Source organism: Ischnura elegans, chromosome 8 (assembly GCF_921293095.1).
Source record: "Ischnura elegans chromosome 8, ioIscEleg1.1, whole genome shotgun sequence".
NCBI classification, from domain to species: Eukaryota; Metazoa; Arthropoda; class Insecta; order Odonata; family Coenagrionidae; genus Ischnura; species Ischnura elegans.
Window position 1 is genome coordinate 32,266,525 of NC_060253.1, and position 17,355 is coordinate 32,283,879.

Consider the following 17,355-nt stretch of genomic DNA (forward strand, 5'->3'; position numbering starts at 1 on the left):
GCAAGGTACGTGTTTTGTAGCCATCCTAGCTGGGTGGCTATGGGTCGAGCTGACTTGGCACTACTTGACTTTATATCAACTTTTTTGAATTGACTTAATTTTACAATTTCTCTTGCTTCATTTTCCTATAAAATTCCTGACATGTAACTGCTTTGCCATTGATATTTAGTTAGGAAAATTGTAAAATTTTGAAATCCAAATTCAGGAAAGGTCAGGGAAGTTGAATTGGATTGTTGGTATGACCCCTTCACAAGGTAATGCTCCATAAGAAAGATCTAAATACCATAGGATTTATTTGCTCTGCAACTTTTGTTGAGGTTTGAGTTGTGGGAGTTAATTATGCTCTCTCTCTTCCCTTTAGGCAAAGGTTTCGCAGTCAGCAGATGGGCTGATTGGGCCGCAGATTCCAACATCACCCAAGGTGGCCTCGGATCCCATCTCTCAGCTCATACAGCAAGTGGCCTTGCAACAACAGCAGCAACAACCTCCGCCCCATCCATCTAATACTGGCGTGCCATCCCACCATCAACCTCAAAGGCCAAGTGTGGACCAAGGAAGGCCACCGTCCCCGGTACCGGTATCGGGAGGTCCTGGCTCACAGCAGCCCACTCCTGGCGGAAAACAGGAAAGCGACCCGATTCAATCCATCTTACGACTTTTAGAAGGACGATCGAACGGCAATCCTTTAGTCAATCAGCCTCCGGTTAGTTTCATTGGATCAAAAAAAATTTTAGAGCACAAATGACTCATGCACAGACTGCCCTATTAATTGTGTATCATTTTTCATTTCTAATTTTAGCCACATAAAATTGTGCAATTTTGATGAGCTCTGGCACTTGCATAAAAAAAATTCATTTCTCTAAATAGAGTTTCATTGTTAAAAATTTGAAGGTGAAAAAAAGTCTGAATTTCTTGGTGCAATGCCATCTTCTGAGTGTTTAGGTATGAAAAAACCATGGAATTTTCTTAGCAAAACATCCAACCATATCCATATTAAGGTCGCAAGTGTGGTCACCACTGAGGTCGAAGTGGTGGCCAAAGAGATTCCTGGCCACCTAGGAGTCAAACTTTCGGGGTTCAAGGGTATCCATTTTGTGGAGAACGCTGTTTTTGCACAAATGTCTTAGCAAAAATGGTTGTAGGCTGAAAAAAGGTTATTAACCCTTATAGTGCTAAGTTGTTTTTTTAATACATTCCTCTTGGCTGAATGAAATATTTTATGCTTTTCACCTCCAATTAAGAAACTCAAAATTCATTAATTAGTGAAAATCTTGAAAGTTGATAATCTATTGGAGAATCAGAGGACACTTCTGGGGAATTTTTAACTGTGTGAAAGGTCGTTGACTCTTACTATTTCTTTATACTAATATTGACTCTTTGTATTGGAATTGCAGTTGTCGTTGTTTGTAAGTTTGCCTTCCTATTTAATCCCTCTGCTTCCTCACCCACTTGTTAAAACCAGAACTTCTTGCTTCTTGTGGCCTTCCTCTCCCCCATACTTCACTCTACCATCTCTGATACTCCAGTATTTAAGGAATTGACTTTTGAGCATTTGTACCTTGAATATGTCGCATCAAAACTATGGTCGGTAATAAATTGCCAGGGTGGAATAACCAAAGTGAATTTTATTTTCTGTATTGGATTTTTTTTTTCATGTTGAATAACTATACCTTTATCTTGACATTAGGTTGAGCCTGTTTGGGGTGGGCCCTTTGCAGTCCAAAGCTGGCTGGCGCAAGCGGCTGCCGCCGGATCACAAGTGGGTGCGCCTCCAGGCCAGTTGCTCTCCCAAGGTGCCTCTCCCGGCAGTGGTGCTCCTATATCCCTATGGGACCTCCAAGGGAAAGATGTCAAAACAGAACAACAGATACTGGTTGGTCCCATTTCTGTTACTGGATATTTCTTGCATGTATTGGATACCATTTCACAGTAAACGCTTGATAGTGTGTAGTCATTGGAAATAATAATAATAATAATAATAATAATAAATTTATTTCACCATTGGCAAATTATACATCTGCAAGGCTAAAGTCAATATGAGATACCAGCATACATACATGATTGAATATGAGATACCAACATACATACATGATTGAAAATTTTCCAGGTTCTTGGGAATTCTCAAGATAATCATTTCACTATATGTACAAAACATTAGAAACAGAGCTGAGAGGGTTATAAACATACTAACAGAAAGTATGGAAAATTATAGGCATTCAAGTTGCCATCTAGAAAATTTCCTTTATAATGCATCCTCCAGGTATTCATTAATACTGTAATAGCATTTTTCAGCTAGGAGGCTTTTTAGTCTCCTTTTGAATTCGGAAGGTGATTTGCAATTTTTTATTTCATCGGAAACTTTATTGTATAGGATCGAGGCAGAGTGGTAGGGACCTTTTAGGCAGAGAGAGCTGGAATATTGGTTGGAATGGATGTTATTTCTAGAACGGGTGAGGTGATCATGGTAGGTAGAGTTTTGAAGAAAATGGGAAGGGTTAGCTTTGACAAAACAGGCACATGTAAGGATATATAAAGAAGGGAGGGTGAGGATTTTAGATTTAGCAAAGAAGATTTTACCGGGAGTGCAAATAGGGACATGGTACATAGCTTTAATGGCTTGTTTTTGGGCTGAAAAGGCTCTTTTTGCTGCAGGTGAGTTTCCCCAAAACAGAATGCCATAAGAGATATGGGAATGAATTTTCGCGAAGTATACCATTTTTAAAGTATCCATTGATACAATCGGATACAACCTTCTAATCATAAATATACCCACGGAGATTTTTTTGAGTACGACCTGTACGTGAGGTGCCCAATCAAGATTGGTGGAGATTTGAAGTCCAAGGAACTTTGTGGTGTCAACATCAGAGGATTGTGAGATTTTGTCTATGTGAGGGATAAGATCCTTTTTGAAGGAATTTTTATGTAGGAATTGGAGGAAGACAGTTTTCTGGTTGTTAACTATCAGTTTGTTCCTTTTACACCATTGATGCATTTCATTGATTGTGAGGTTAGTCCGGTCAACAATATTTTGAGCATTATTTGCAGTAATGATGGTCGAGGTGTCATCCGCGTAGAGAGTGATTTTAGAATGAGACAAATGAGTAGGGAGATCGTTGATGTAGAGCAGGAAAAGTATAGGGCCAAGGAGGGATCCTTGAGGCACTCCCCTTGTGGATTTCATGGGGCTCGATTTGATACTTGGGTTGGTGCTACTGCATTGATAGCATACTGTTTGATGCCTATCTCTTAGGTATGACATGATCCAATCCTGGACTGGACCAGTGATACCAAGAGCATTTACCTTATTTTGCAGAATGTTGTGGTCGATCAAGTCAAAGGCCTTGGTGAGATCAAAGAAGATTCCCACTGTGACTAGTTTATCATTGAGGCCCTGTAGGATATTATTTATCAGCTCAAAAGAGGCCGAGTTAGTAGATTTTCCAGCCCTAAAGCCATGCTGGTTTTCATGAAGTAAGTTACAAGTAGTTAAATAGTTGTGCAATCGCTTGAGGAACACTTTTTCAAACAGCTTTGAGAAAACAGATAAGATTGATATGGGTCTATAGTTATCTGCTTTGCTGTTTGAGCCTTTTTTGTGCACAGGGATTACGCGCGAATGTTTGATGGTAGATGGGAACTGGCCTGAAGAAAAGGAAGAGTTTACTATCTCAGCCAATGGTGTAGCAATGACATTAGATGCCGCTTTTAGTATGGGCATAGGGATATCATCAAGCCCTGCGGAATAAGAGTTATTAAAAGAATTTATAGTCTGTACAATCTCGGAAGGAACAGTTGGAGAGAGGAACATTGTGTGAAGTGAGGGGTGACAATGAAATTCACTGGGAGAGGGGGTATTTGCATCAAGTTGCGAAGCAATGTTGCAGAAATAAGAGTTGAACATGTCTGCAATTTTTTCAGGGTTGGTGAAAGTCTGGCCATTGAAGTTCATGGATGAGGGGTGGGTTTTATGGGAGGAGGCATTCGTTAAGTTACTAATTACTTTCCAAGATGATTTAACTACATTTGAAGAGTTGTTGATGTAATATTCCACATGCAATCTTCTATGATGAGAAAGGAGGGTTTTAAACTCTTTTCTGGCCATGAGATACGTTTGGCGTAGATTAGGATTGTTGAATTTGTATTGAGAGTGGAGAGTGCGAACATGCTGTGACATTGCTTTGAGCTCAGGTGAGTAGATTTTCGATTGATAATTTGCTTGCTTTTGCATGATTTTTCGGGGCGGGAATGCAGAGTTAAAATAAGATATAAAAATATTATAGAAGGCATTGAATTTTTCATTACATTCCGAGGCCAGAAACACATCATCCCAGGACTCTTGAGCCAGGGCAGTTACAAATTCCATCATTGAATTTTCAGAGAAGATTCTTTTCATGGAATAGGTTGGGGAAGAATTTTTAATAGGATTATCAAAAACAATGGTTACATTGAGACCGAAGTGGTCAGTTAGGCCAGTGTCATGCGTTTGGCATAGTAGTTTTGATTCAGAAATGTCAGTTATGAAATAGTCGATGAGGGACTGACATTTGAGAGTAGTTCTTGTGGGGTCAGTGTTGATAACCTGTAGTCCAAAAGAAGTGAGCAAGTTTGAGAGAGAGGACTTCATGCAGGAGTCAACAAGAAAATTAATATTAAGATCCCCAAAGATCATAACACCATCTACATTTCTACTAAATACAAACATGAGAATATTGTTCAAAACAGAGAGAAAATCATCAAAATTTCCACTTGGGGCTCTATACATTGATAACACAGCGTAAGTTTGTTGTTTCACTTTCAGTAAACCAGCAGCACATTCACATAATTTGTCAGATGAGAAGTTCACTTTCAGTTCAGTAATATTAACCTCAGATCGGCAATATATTGCCACACCACCACATTTAAATTGATTCCTGCAGTATGAGGACACTAAATTGAAATCTTCTAAAGAGCTAGTGGATATTTCTTCCATAGAGAGCCAGTGTTCTGCCAGAACTAGCACATCAGTATCTAGTTCATTTAATACCACCTCAAGTTCAAGATATTTGTTTCTAAGACATTGAATATTTAGAAAAAGGAACTTTGCAGAACAATTTTCTTTTACAAATAATTTGGTGGGGGGCTTCTTGATGTGTTTCGATTGGCTCACTGTGTTTGTGTTGGTCGTAGTAGCATTTTGTCCTAGTCACTTAGATTTCGATCTTGTATTATACGACACAGTGTTCACTGGAATTTCCCGGGGCCCAGTTCCCGAGTGATCCTGCGACAACCCAGATGGGTCCACCAAGGGTAGATCTGTATGATTTTCCCCGACACTTTCATCATTTGCCATCGATACATTTACCCTATCACTGCGGGCGAAGGGCTTGCGAAAAATAAATCGCTTTATACATGCATCCAGGGGCCAGAGTTCACGACTGAGTAATTTATCAAGAAGAGTTAAATCGGCCTCAATCTTAAATGAAACACTCTTTTTACTTCTTTTAACTTCTTCACACTCAAACTCCCTATCAATAAATTTGCGTCGCAGGAAACCTAATATTTCACTGGTAGTAGTTTTTGGATTAATGCGCCCGAGAAATATCCAGGCTCGTCTAGGGATCGCCGAGAAGGTTTCCACTTCCTTGTTTGTCCCAAAAACACATTGGTTGCGTTTATTTTTGGGCTTATGTCCTCTGAATGAGTTCGTCGACTCCTGGTTTGCTGCTCGAGTACATTTTTGGGTATTGTCCGTCTGCTGATTACGTACCTGTTGATTTGTTCTCCTTTTCTTTTTGGAGATAAACTCTTGAAAGCCGTCGTTCACAGGATCATCAGCTTCATTTTGATTATTGCTAATTTTGTCAGAAATGTCACCAACAGTTCCGATTACTGCATTTTCAAATTCAGCGTTTCTTCCTTGCGGGAGAATATCAATAACCGCCGGAGGAACAGGAATAGCTCCAGATTCAGACGAAACGTTAGTTTCCCCACGTTTAGGAATGATTGTGGAAACATGCGACTTCTCAGCTATACGTATACTGCAGTCTTTTCCCAGGGTTAAACTGCTTAATTTCATTTTAAGGTGCTCCACTTCTGTTGCAAGTACAGTAATCGTGTCAGCCATCTTGAAGACAGCACGAAGTTTTTTGACATTGCAGTTTAGACAGGTCCAGAAAAGTGACTGGTTTTCTTGGACGACTTTAAAACTGAGCTCATTCAACTTTGAGCATTTAAGGTGAAAGTAATTCAAACATATCCCACAAAGGACAAGTTTTTCCATCATGTCGAGGCTAATATAACAGGAGCCACACTTGTTTACATTGTCACGGGACGCCATATTGCCCAAATCTCATCCACATTGCCCAAATGAAAAATTGGCTCATCATGTTATCAAATTACATTATTTCAAGAATCTTCTATATTATTTCTACAGTATAGATACCTTTTTCTTAAGTTATACGCAACCAAACTCTACAAATGAGGTACCAAAATGCACAGAATTTATTAGAGAACATGCGATGGCATATCTTACTTCCTAAATATTGCTATTGTTTCCTAAAATTGGTTTTTAAATAATTAAAAAAACAAAAACCGGTAAATATTCCTGACGTTAACGGCGCACAAACTGATACATTTGTTCATTTGCAACAATATCTCACATTCTTTAAATAACTTTTATCAAAATGCGGCTGATTCCACATTCAAGTCTCCTGTTGATACGTAAGTATGAGTCATCATGTGCGTTTAAAAGAGGATAGTGTAATTACTTCCGATGTTGTGTTTAAAGAGGTCCTCTGACCTCAATTTGTACATGAACAGCCCAATTAAATTTGTACATAAGACCCTGCCTTTTTTCTACATTATAAAATTAGAAACGCGCCTATCCCTCTGTGGACCTGCATTGAAAAGAGTGGGGGAGGCCCGCTGGGAGCGGGCGCAGCACGCTCGTTTTTCATTAATCTCACAGAGTGTTTACTTTGGTTTTTCTGTCGTCATTTGTCTTTATTATTAGTTGTTTTGTTGTTGAGTTTTTTGTCCTTGAACGTAAAAACAAATATTTCTTTCTGGGGGCTGAGGTTGAGGTTTGCAAATTCAAAATAAAACTTGTATTTTTGAAATTTCATATTTTCAAAGTTTCTAAGCATGTAGCATTGGCTTTTCTTCAGGACTGACGGTTCCTCTTTGTGTTATCAAAACTTCCTAATTTCTTGCTTCATAAAATCAAGAGTTTACTGCAATTAGAATTTGCCTAAATGACCTTCTAACCCCTAAAAAACTTGGCATTCTACACTGTTGTTTGGTTATAAATATTCTCTTTGTTGAGATGTCCTGAGTAAGGATTTGTTTTTTATAGTTGGGTATGTTGTTCTTTCAAATGAGCCACATGTATTAATATCTATGGAAATAACAATTAGTGCATAAAAGCTAAGCTCCCTGCTAATCTTAACAAAAAATTTATGGGTCCAGAAGTTAGTAAAAGTACTTTCCTCACGAGTGCCGTTAAAATTTAGTTGCATTCCTTGTATGTTTCACTTGGCTCAGACCTTCTCAGGCATGTGTTTTCTGATGTTTTTCACAGGCCCTGTGGGGCACAAAACTTTTGACTTGAAACTTCCAAGAAATTATCAATTTGGTTCATTTTTCGTGTCATTGTGTTACTCGCTGTTATGTACTTTTACATGCAATAATTTTTTAATGTGTGCTGCATTGCAATTATTCATATCTATATTTCTTTGACAGGAGGAACAGATGAGAGCAGAGGAAGAAAGGAAAAAGGAAGAAATCAGGTAATTGAAAGTGCATTCTCTCTAACTTGGAAAACCTTACCCTGTCATAAATTCCCTATCTTGACACATTGATCCCTCTGGTATTTAAATACATATTGCCTGATATGCTAATAATGTCTTTTAATCAATTGAGTATCATTGGTTCATGATATTTTGAAGTATCATCGCAAGTGAATCTAAAATTAAATATGCTCTGTTTTGAAATGCTGCGGTCATTAGGCATCTCTATGGTCAGGATCCTTGCCCAAGCAATCATTCCTGGTCACCCGTGATGTCAGAAAGCTACTGGGATTTTGTTGCCCAATGGCTGGTCACTAATAACAGTTACAATGGTTTTTTTTTTCTAAAAAACGCATTGTATCTATCCCCTTGCAAGTGGTGAAAAACTCTTTCATGAGTGAGGCAAAAATTTTACTGTGACTGGCACGGTGTGGTGGGAACTATCGTCACTGTGGCTCTGAGGTGGAGGCCTATGTAGTAAGAGTTTCTACATATTTATTTTTTACTTGGGCCGTAGGAAACAGGAAGAGGCTGCAGCAAAGAAGAAGGCAGAGGAGGAGGAGAGGAAACGTAAGCAGTTGGAGGAGGAGCTGCGTCAGAAGGAAGCGGAGCGGAGGCGCCTCGAGGAACAAATGAGGAAGCTGGAGGAGGAGAAGCGGGCTGAGGAGGCGCGGAGAAAGGAAGAGGAGAGGCGAATGGCGGAGGAGCGCAGGAGACTGGAGGAAAGGTTGAGGCAAGAGCAGGAGCTGAAGCAGAAGCTGCTCGCCGAAGAGAAAAAGCAGCTCCAAGAGGTCAGCTTTTTCCTCCAGAATTGCTTTTAGGAATGGTTCGAATGAGATCAAATGTTGAAAAGTTCACTTAATGAAAATTCATTGTACAGTAGACTCTCGTTAATACGAACAACCTTATAACCTTGTAAGTCCTCAGTATTACGAAGTAAATCGTTTTTTCCCGACGAAAAGGACTATCCAATCTACAGTAAAAGATTATTACGAAATTTTCGAAATTACAAAACTCAGTTCTGATCGCGGAAGTTGCAGAGTGAACGTTATTATGAAGTTCCGTAGATAAGCAACAGCATTTATACACTACGCTACGTCATTCAATCACCTATATTATACACTTGACTCTGAAACTATTTCACAGTGTGACTATAAGTACAAGAGATTAAAGAAATAAGAAATTTAGACTTTTTTTTCGGTGACTCCTAAAAGAAATATTCATACAAAGTTTGTTATAACGAACCTCCGGTTTTTTACTCCCTTGAACTTTGTAATAACGATAATCTACTGTAATTAAATAAAAGCAGCAGTAGTAATTTTCTACACTATTATATTTGCTCAACCAGTTTCAGTGCTTTACATTATCAAGAGCTGTCTCTGTGCCAGACATACGGCATAGCCAGATGTGTCATGACATCTCTTGATAATGACATGTAAACATTGAAACCGGTTGAGCAAATAACATAGCGTGGAAAATTACACCTGTTTGTATCTTATGGTTCAAATGCCTTGTTTCCAAATGTCAATGTCGAGCTCGAATGCTAAATAGCATATGTTCAAATAGTATAATCAAGTAATGAATAATTAATGTCTTGTAACATATCAAAACTCTTGATTTGATTTCAATATTTGGGGAGTAATGGATAGATTGGTTCCAATGTCATTAAAGTGTTCACCATATGTGTTAAAAGTAAGTTAAATCAAAAGTCAGCGAAGAAAATTTGCGATTTGAATTTGTTTCAAATGATTCCTTGTGGAAGATTGGAGTGGCATCACTCAAATGATTGAGTTAATGAATATTCATTTCAGATGAAAAGGTTGGCTGAGTTGAAGCAGAAAAGGGAGGAGGCCGAAGAGAGGAAGAGGAAGGAAAAGGAGGAAGAGGCAGCGAGGAAACAGAAGGAACTGGAGCAGCAGCAACTGCAAGAAGCAGAGAAAAAGAAACAGCAGCAAGAAGAGGAGATTAAGAGGTACTGCACAATTGACTCCCATTTCTGTTTTTCCACTCCTGAACAGCCAGCCATCAGATCTTCATATCTGTTCAGTCAATTTGTAGTCTTTTTCAACCTCAAAGGAGGGACACAAGCCGTAAAACTTGAGGGAAACCAAAATTCTATTTTGTATTGGACATAAGCCATGAAGTGTGACCATTCAAATGATTGTCAAGGTAACCCTTTCGATTTGTTTATAGTCAATCAGAACACATCTTAACCCTGGCTGCTGGTACTGCAGTGTCTCTCTAAACCGGAAGTGGGTGGTAAATCAATCAGTTAGTAATCCTAATATTGGTTTGATACAGCTCTCCATTCTGCTCTCCTATCCGACAGCCTTTACAGTGAAGTCTGTCTTCTCTTTTACATCCTTAATAATGTATCCTAAGTAACTCATTCAGGGCCATCCTTTGCCTACTTTCCCTTCCACCTGCCCTTACACGATTGTTTTCATCGGGCAATCATGCCTCATAGTACAGTTACTAAGTTTTCTAGTCCTCTCCTTAAGGTTTTTAGAAGATTCTCTCTTCCCCCACTCTCCTTAGTGCATCCTCATTACTTGGTCGATTCATTTATCATTTTCATTCTCTGGCAGCACCACATTTCAAATGGTCCTACTCTTGCCTTCTTTGAACCTGTCTTTGTCCAAGCCTCGCTCCCGTGGAGAAATTTTCTCCTTATGTAGCATCTGGTGAATTTTTTCCTTACCTATATGCTTGTATTGTCAGCTTGTAGAAAGACTTCTTCGCCTGCACTATTCTACTTCTTCTTGCTTCATCTGTCATTGGTAAAAATTAGCTACCACATCCAAGAAATGAAAGCTATGAGAAAAGCAGGCAAATTAACGGAGCTAAACCAATATTATGAATTTATGAATATATTTAGGCTTCACTAAGCTAAGTACAGTGGAACCTCGTTAAAGCGAGTACGGGCTATAGCGAGACCCCCGCTATTACGGGAGATAGATGATGCACCGTCAATTGATTCTATAATAAGCATGTTAAAAATTTCGTTTTTACGAGGCCTTTTTGGTGTTGGCTCTCGCCATAGCGAGGGTTTCACAGCCGGAAAAACTTACACCAAGACTCCTTAATCTCTGTAATTGCTAGCGATCTGTTAGAAATGAAGTTAATGGAGTGCTCAGTCTCAAATTTATGTGGTAAACTGTCGTTCGATAAATAATTAGTTAATTTTGGTGAAAATATTGTGGCATTAGCATTCACGAATGCTTTATCTTCTTATGTTCCTCGGGCAGCAGAAAGCAGTCGTCAGCATACCCGCACGTCCATGAGTTGCATGAATAGAAAGCATTTGATGGAACACAACATGGCCAAAAAAAACACCAAACACGTCTAAGCGAGAAAATAAAAATAAAGGAGTAATATGAGGTATATTGGCTATTATTTGCACCACCTCCGGTAAAGCGACAATTCGCTATAGCGAGTGTTTATTGTTGCACCGTGGGGTGTCGTTTTATCGAGGTTGCACTGTATTACATTTTTTATAAATGAATTTACTAGGTTTCTTTCACTTCAATTTGCACCTAAAATTAATAAAAATTATCAACATTCCATTTACGTAATACGTGATAATAGCTGTCTCAAGTTGCTAGATGTGGTTTAAAACATGGAAAAATGAAGTTCAAAGTTAGATAAAGTTTAAGAGAAGTGAATTGACTATCTTAAAGAAACTGAAAAAAAAACTGAAAACTTGAGACTCGAAAAAAATATGATTTACATGTCAGGTCTCAATTGTGACAAATGACATCAGAACTCAACTGTTTCCATCTGCGTCTTCATTTTGAATCTGTATCTTATGACTTTTGTCCGATTGTATACCAGGCATTAGTGTCCAGATGTGCACGTATTCCTTTAGATACTAATGAATTACTTGAAAATTTCAGAGCTGCAAAATTTCCTGAAATAGTTTTTAAATCTGAAAAATTTAAGATGATAATTGGAACACTCAATGATTCAACTCTAAGGTTGATTTGATTAGGTGAAGGTAGAGCTCATCCCAGACTTAGCCACTGCCGTGTAAATTTCACGCATTCTCGGTAGGGGGGCCAGTTCAGAGATGTCTGAAGGTTTCACCCGGGTTACAAACACCGGATTCTTTGATCAGCAGCAACATGCTCCACACACCAGGCTACCATGTTCCCCTGATAGCTTAGTAATAACCATTACATGGAAAAATACAGCTGGTTTGGGGATAGAGGTGTGTCCTCATAATGCTATCACCACAACAGTTCTATTCATTTGGTAAAATCCTGTCAGAAGTATCATCAGTTGAAAACATCTTTTCCTAAAAGAGAAGGTTAATGGTGTTAGATATGTCTGGAACCCAGGCCTACAGGAAGTCAGCTTTCTAGCCTGGCCACCACATTAATCTGATCCTCTTTTTTTCTTGTTTCAATGGTAACATGTGTAATTGAGGACTCTATTATGGAATTATCACCTATCAAACAGGCAAAAACAACAACAACAGCAGCAGCAACAAGACGAGGCCATCCGAAGACTTGAGATACAGAGGCGACTGGCTGAGGCACAGAGGAAAAGTCAAGAAGCGCAGATGAAAGGCCAGGAAGCGCAGATTGCAGCAACAGCAGCTGCCGCAGCCACCATCCCAACACCCAGTCCTCCAACGAATCAGCGGCAAGCTTCTCAGAAGAGTCAGGCTCCATGGGCACAGCAGCAGGGGTCAGCTGCAGTCCAGCCCACTTCACCACCTATAGCAAATCTTGCAGAAATACAGCGCATGCAGGAAAAGGAAGAGAAGGAGGTATGTAATCATGTAGGAATTTATTCTAATTTACATCTGATTGCATGTTGACTGCCAAATTCGTGAATCTATTAAAAGGACCTCTCATTAAAATAATATATTTATCCAACATTAAACATTACACAGCATTATAGTCCTCGTCATAATTATAGCTGAATCTAAAAGATACAACTTAGGGCTTGGTTTTCCAAACATTCATTAGTGAATGGACCAAAAAAATATGGAATGGAAGCAAACTGACCAATCCTTATTGGAATTTCGTGCATAAATCAGCATTGGAATGAAAACTGCTCACCCATTGTGAAACTTGGATCTGAATGTGGGGACTTTTCCACTAATTTCCTAAAATTAATATTTCTGCCATTATGCCAGGTTATTATGTATGCAAGCTTATTTGATAAGTGCCTTCCGTCATAGTGTACTATTCCCTTTATGAATGAGACTGGTCTTATCCTGATAATGAAATTACCTAGCCTAAAAATGTTTGGCAATGGAGGATTGTGAATTTTAGCCAATTTGATGCTACTAAGTGAACTTTCTTGTGAAATTTTAAGTGGCAATTCCATTTTCGTTCAATTTCCAATGCATAAGAAAAAAGTTTTCATCTTAGGTGTCATGGTAGCTTTGAGTTATCATATTGTCCAGGTGGAATTTGTAAAAATTGTCACCTTTGTATCCTGAACCTCTTCTTACAGCATGCTAACATTGGAAAGTAGTTCAGGGGAATTTTATCTTGAGTGTTTTTCTTCCTTGTATACAAACCTATGGTAAGATTTTTCTCTAGTTTAAGAAGCTTCTAGTACATCCCCACAACGGGGTGGAAGAATTAATTGTTCTATTAAGTGTATGATCCCTCTCAAAAATATTTAATGGGATGGTTATACCATCCTGTCTTGCTCCCTTGGATTTTCCATACCTTTCTGCTCTCCCCTACTTATACGTACAGGGTTCTTACTTGTCTGTGTACTTGTATAAAAATTGGGACTGCTAATCATAGAAATTACCATATAAACGGGTGTAAGAGAGGCACCTTTTTTTTCCAGAAATTGCAGCTGAAAATGGGAGTGCATATTGTACACGAATTTCTTATCTTCCCCCTCTCTCACTTAGTGTAATTTTGATTAGTGCAATTTTGATGTAGCACAAATTCATTCCTCGGGGAAGCATCTCATTGCTGATCAGCCTAATCAAATTACCTTAACAGTTTCTTAATAAAACGTGAACTAGCTCTAAGTAAACACAAAATTACTCTCATTTTACTCATATTCATAGTATTGCTTACCTCATATCTTATTCTTTGTTAATATATTCGTTGAAATCCACTGCTTCGCTATGGGCAAAAACATTACCTACTCATCTTGCTGTTCGGATAGCCGACCTACCAAAGTAATTTATCTTGTCTCCTTAACTGAATGACATTAGTTAATTGAGATCATTAATTAAGTTTGGAGCTAGAGGAAAAAGACTTTTCTTTAAAGCAATGTGGTTTGAGATGTCATTTTTGCCGTCATAAGTTGGTAGTGACTTCCAGTTTTTGATAATTGTATTTGTCTATTTCCCACTATATTTTTATGATAAATGCTAGTATGTATATTGTTTATGGATTTACCTATATTATTGAAATAGGTAGGAGCTTGTGTATTGGCAGCGGAACCGATTCATGATCTCACATGTGGATAGTGTGTAGACTGTTTTGCTGTGAATTTGTACCCACGGCGTTGCCAAATTCAACAACACAGTTCGTAAGCTTACGATCGTTATCCTCCATTATTACAAGTTTCTTTTACATCTCGATTTGCCGCCGACGTATAGCAATAACTTGTCATAACAAATTCCAAAAGGGTCATGGAATCAATTTTTGGTGTCCTATCACCCCCTGCCAGATGCCTTTTAGGTGGCTTGCGGGTTATTATGCAGATGTAAATGAATTTCAGGTGTACTATTCGAACGAGCGGCAACGTTATCATCCATTTTTCTGATACCTAAAACATACGAAGTGAAACTCTTGTTCTTCATCATCCCGATGTTGCATTATTAATATCCCAAGTAATAATCGTGGCACAATACCAATAGTTAAACTTGCCCAAGAATAGCAGAACAAAATATAGTGATGAGCCGCTAAATACTCCCTCAAAACAAATTTTACAGCATGCACTCTGCATATTTCCCAACTCCCTAAGGTTGTTTAGGCACCTATGACATCACGCCAGGCCTCGGCAACGTTCGTACAGTGTCTCAGCCGACCTCGGTGTCTTCGCACAGTGGTCGGCTGGGAGAAATTTTTCTCTATTTTAAAGTCAATTTTTTAATTTATTTTGATGATGGATGAAGAAACTTAAGGTATTTTGTGAGCTAATGTATCCATTTTACTTATTCAAAATAGTTTTTAGAGCAATTGACGGCCCATGCAAGTTCCTCATTCCATTCTCTACAGGCAATAGAACTTAGCTTTTGAGGATCAAAATAAATCTTTATTTGTTTCTCACTTGGTTTACTCTACCTAACTCACCAACATCATCAAAGGAATAAACAATGCTTAACATCAAATGTTGCTACATTTTTCATAAAATGCTGGTGTAAGACTGTTAAGCTATTGATATGTTATCAGGGAAATTTTAAAGATTCATACTGGCAATCAGGAATAAGTCAGGGTGATGGGAGATGATAGTTTGTATGAACCCTGATAATTATAAAAAATCTTGTAAGTAGGACATTTTTGGAACATATTCAAGTGTTGAAGTAATGTTGGAATGTCTTCTTTGTAGATGCTCCAGCAAAGATTAGCTCAGAAAATGAGAGAGAAGGAAGCAGCAATTGCTCAGGCGCAGACTGAGAGGGAACATCACCCACAGCCTGAAAGTCCTGTGCCAGTGGCTCGACCAGCTTCGGGGCAGCAGCCAAAAGCAGTCAGTGGTGGTGGTGGTGGTGGTAGTGGTGGTGGCAGTGGAACGGCCATACAACTGAAATGGGCTGATAAGAGACCACAGCCAGCCGGCCCCGTGAAGTCATTAGCTGAAATTCAAGCAGAGGAGCATGAACAGCAGTTGGCAAGGGTAATTGCTGTGTTAAAACTTAGGAAATCACATTATCATCAAGGGTGGTGTCCAGATAACTGGTTTCATACCAGGAATATTTCTCAAGTTTCCCATTAGGTATTGAATTGCGTATATCTGGTGGGAAACCTCAAATATTCCTGAAAATGATATACTGGGAATAACAGAAATTCTACTGGGTGCATATGGGGTAGGAAAGTTAAGTGATTGTTGGGGAAATAAAAATCGGGGCTAGAAGTCTAGGAAATCTCAGGGAAATTTGGTTTTAGTCAGGAAAAAATGCCAATGGCATAGCAGAAAGATGAAAACTGGTTGAATTTGTTCCAGCAGTGAGATGGGTATTTTGTTGTCCTCTTGGCTGGGTGACACGCACTTGGGTCTCCTTGACATTATTTCTGCATCTTGACTTTTATTCACGAATTCACCTTGCTGCAATTTTTCATGATATCCCTTTGTATGACTGCCTTGCCATTTACATGAAGTCGGGTAAATTTAAAGATCATGAACTGGAAATCATCGTAAAGTCAGGGAAATTAGGAGATGAAAAGTGGATATGAGACTGTCCTCACAAATGGGTTTCCATTGAGAAGCGTTGCTGTCACATGTTGTTGCAGGAGAGAGAGCGGGCTGAGAAGGCTGCACAGCAAGCCAGCCAGAGTGGCACACCCGCCTCTGGAGGAGGGGGAAGCTCGCAAGGGCATTCAACGTCGTCCGCCACTCCTGTCGGTGGGATCTGGAGCTCAGCAACATCAGCACTGACGTGGGCTGCACGGTCAGCGGGACACGGGGGTTGGGCCGCTGCTGCAGCCGTCGGGGCATACGGTTCTCAGGCGAACCACACCTCTTCGGCCCCCGCGAATGCATCGCAGCCTGCTGCTTCTTCCCTCTCATCGTCTTCCTCCTCGTCGAATTCATCTAATTCCTCCCCTGCCGTGTGGTCAAATGCTGGCCAGAACAGCTGGGCCTCTAATAATGTGACCACAACTGCCTCTTCAGGTAAACAAATCCTTTTTGCAGAAGACTGTGGCTTTTAAAGGGAAATACATTACAAAATTTCAAATAAGTGAAAATGTTAGTCAATGGAAAAAATGGCACTAGAATTTGTAAGAAGAAATTGTTAAAACATAGCCTATGTAATGTATTGGGCCCTTTTAACATTTGCCACTAACGGGCAGAATTTAAGAGTCTGAAGATACACCCATGCCTCGCAAAGCACAGTTTCGTTTAGCGCAATTTAGATATAGTGCAAAATTCGTTCCTCGAGGGAACATTGTAACGCAGTGTAGCCTAATCAAAAAACTTTCATGCTCTCATGATAAAACGTGAACTTGCGCTAAGTACACGCGAAATTGCTATCATTTTATGCATATTTATAGTATTGCTTGCATCAAATCTTCTTTTTTGTTTCTATTTCCAATCCATTTCTGTGCAATGGCCAAAAGCATTACCCTTCATGCGGTCCAGATAGCCGGCCTACCGAAGTAATTTATCTTGTCTCCTTAACAGAGTGACAATAGTTAATTTTGATCATTAATTAAGCGTGAAGCTAGTGTAAATGATTTTTTTTTAAGCAATTAGGTTTGAGACGTAATTTTTGCCGTCGTAGGTTATCGGGCGATTTACTTCCAGATAGAGTCTGCGCTAAAGCCTTCAAGGTCATCGGTATTCACGGGGGAGAAATGGAGCGGTGGCCGAGTTGCGTTATGAATAGCATCAACTCATAAAAGGGTCCGCTATAGAGTCTCAAACACAATGGCTTCAT

The 17,355-nt window shown here is 39.3% G+C and overlaps 1 protein-coding gene across 3 annotated transcripts in view; it reads left to right on the top strand.

Moving 5' to 3' along the window:
• Window positions 1-17,355, top strand: part of LOC124163409 (GRB10-interacting GYF protein 2-like) — a 63,275-nt gene that overhangs the window by 31,110 nt on the left and 14,810 nt on the right. For 2 of the 3 annotated variants that reach the window (XM_046540294.1, XM_046540295.1), the window contains exons 12-19: window positions 362-703; window positions 1,688-1,873; window positions 7,720-7,766; window positions 8,284-8,557; window positions 9,578-9,738; window positions 12,228-12,540; window positions 15,306-15,593; window positions 16,208-16,589. In XM_046540294.1, coding sequence (XP_046396250.1) covers window positions 362-703; window positions 1,688-1,873; window positions 7,720-7,766; window positions 8,284-8,557; window positions 9,578-9,738; window positions 12,228-12,540; window positions 15,306-15,593; window positions 16,208-16,589 — 1,993 coding nt within the window. The remainder of the gene's footprint in view (window positions 1-361; window positions 704-1,687; window positions 1,874-7,719; window positions 7,767-8,283; window positions 8,558-9,577; window positions 9,739-12,227; window positions 12,541-15,305; window positions 15,594-16,207; window positions 16,590-17,355) is intronic. The other variant, XM_046540296.1, reaches the window with a different exon arrangement.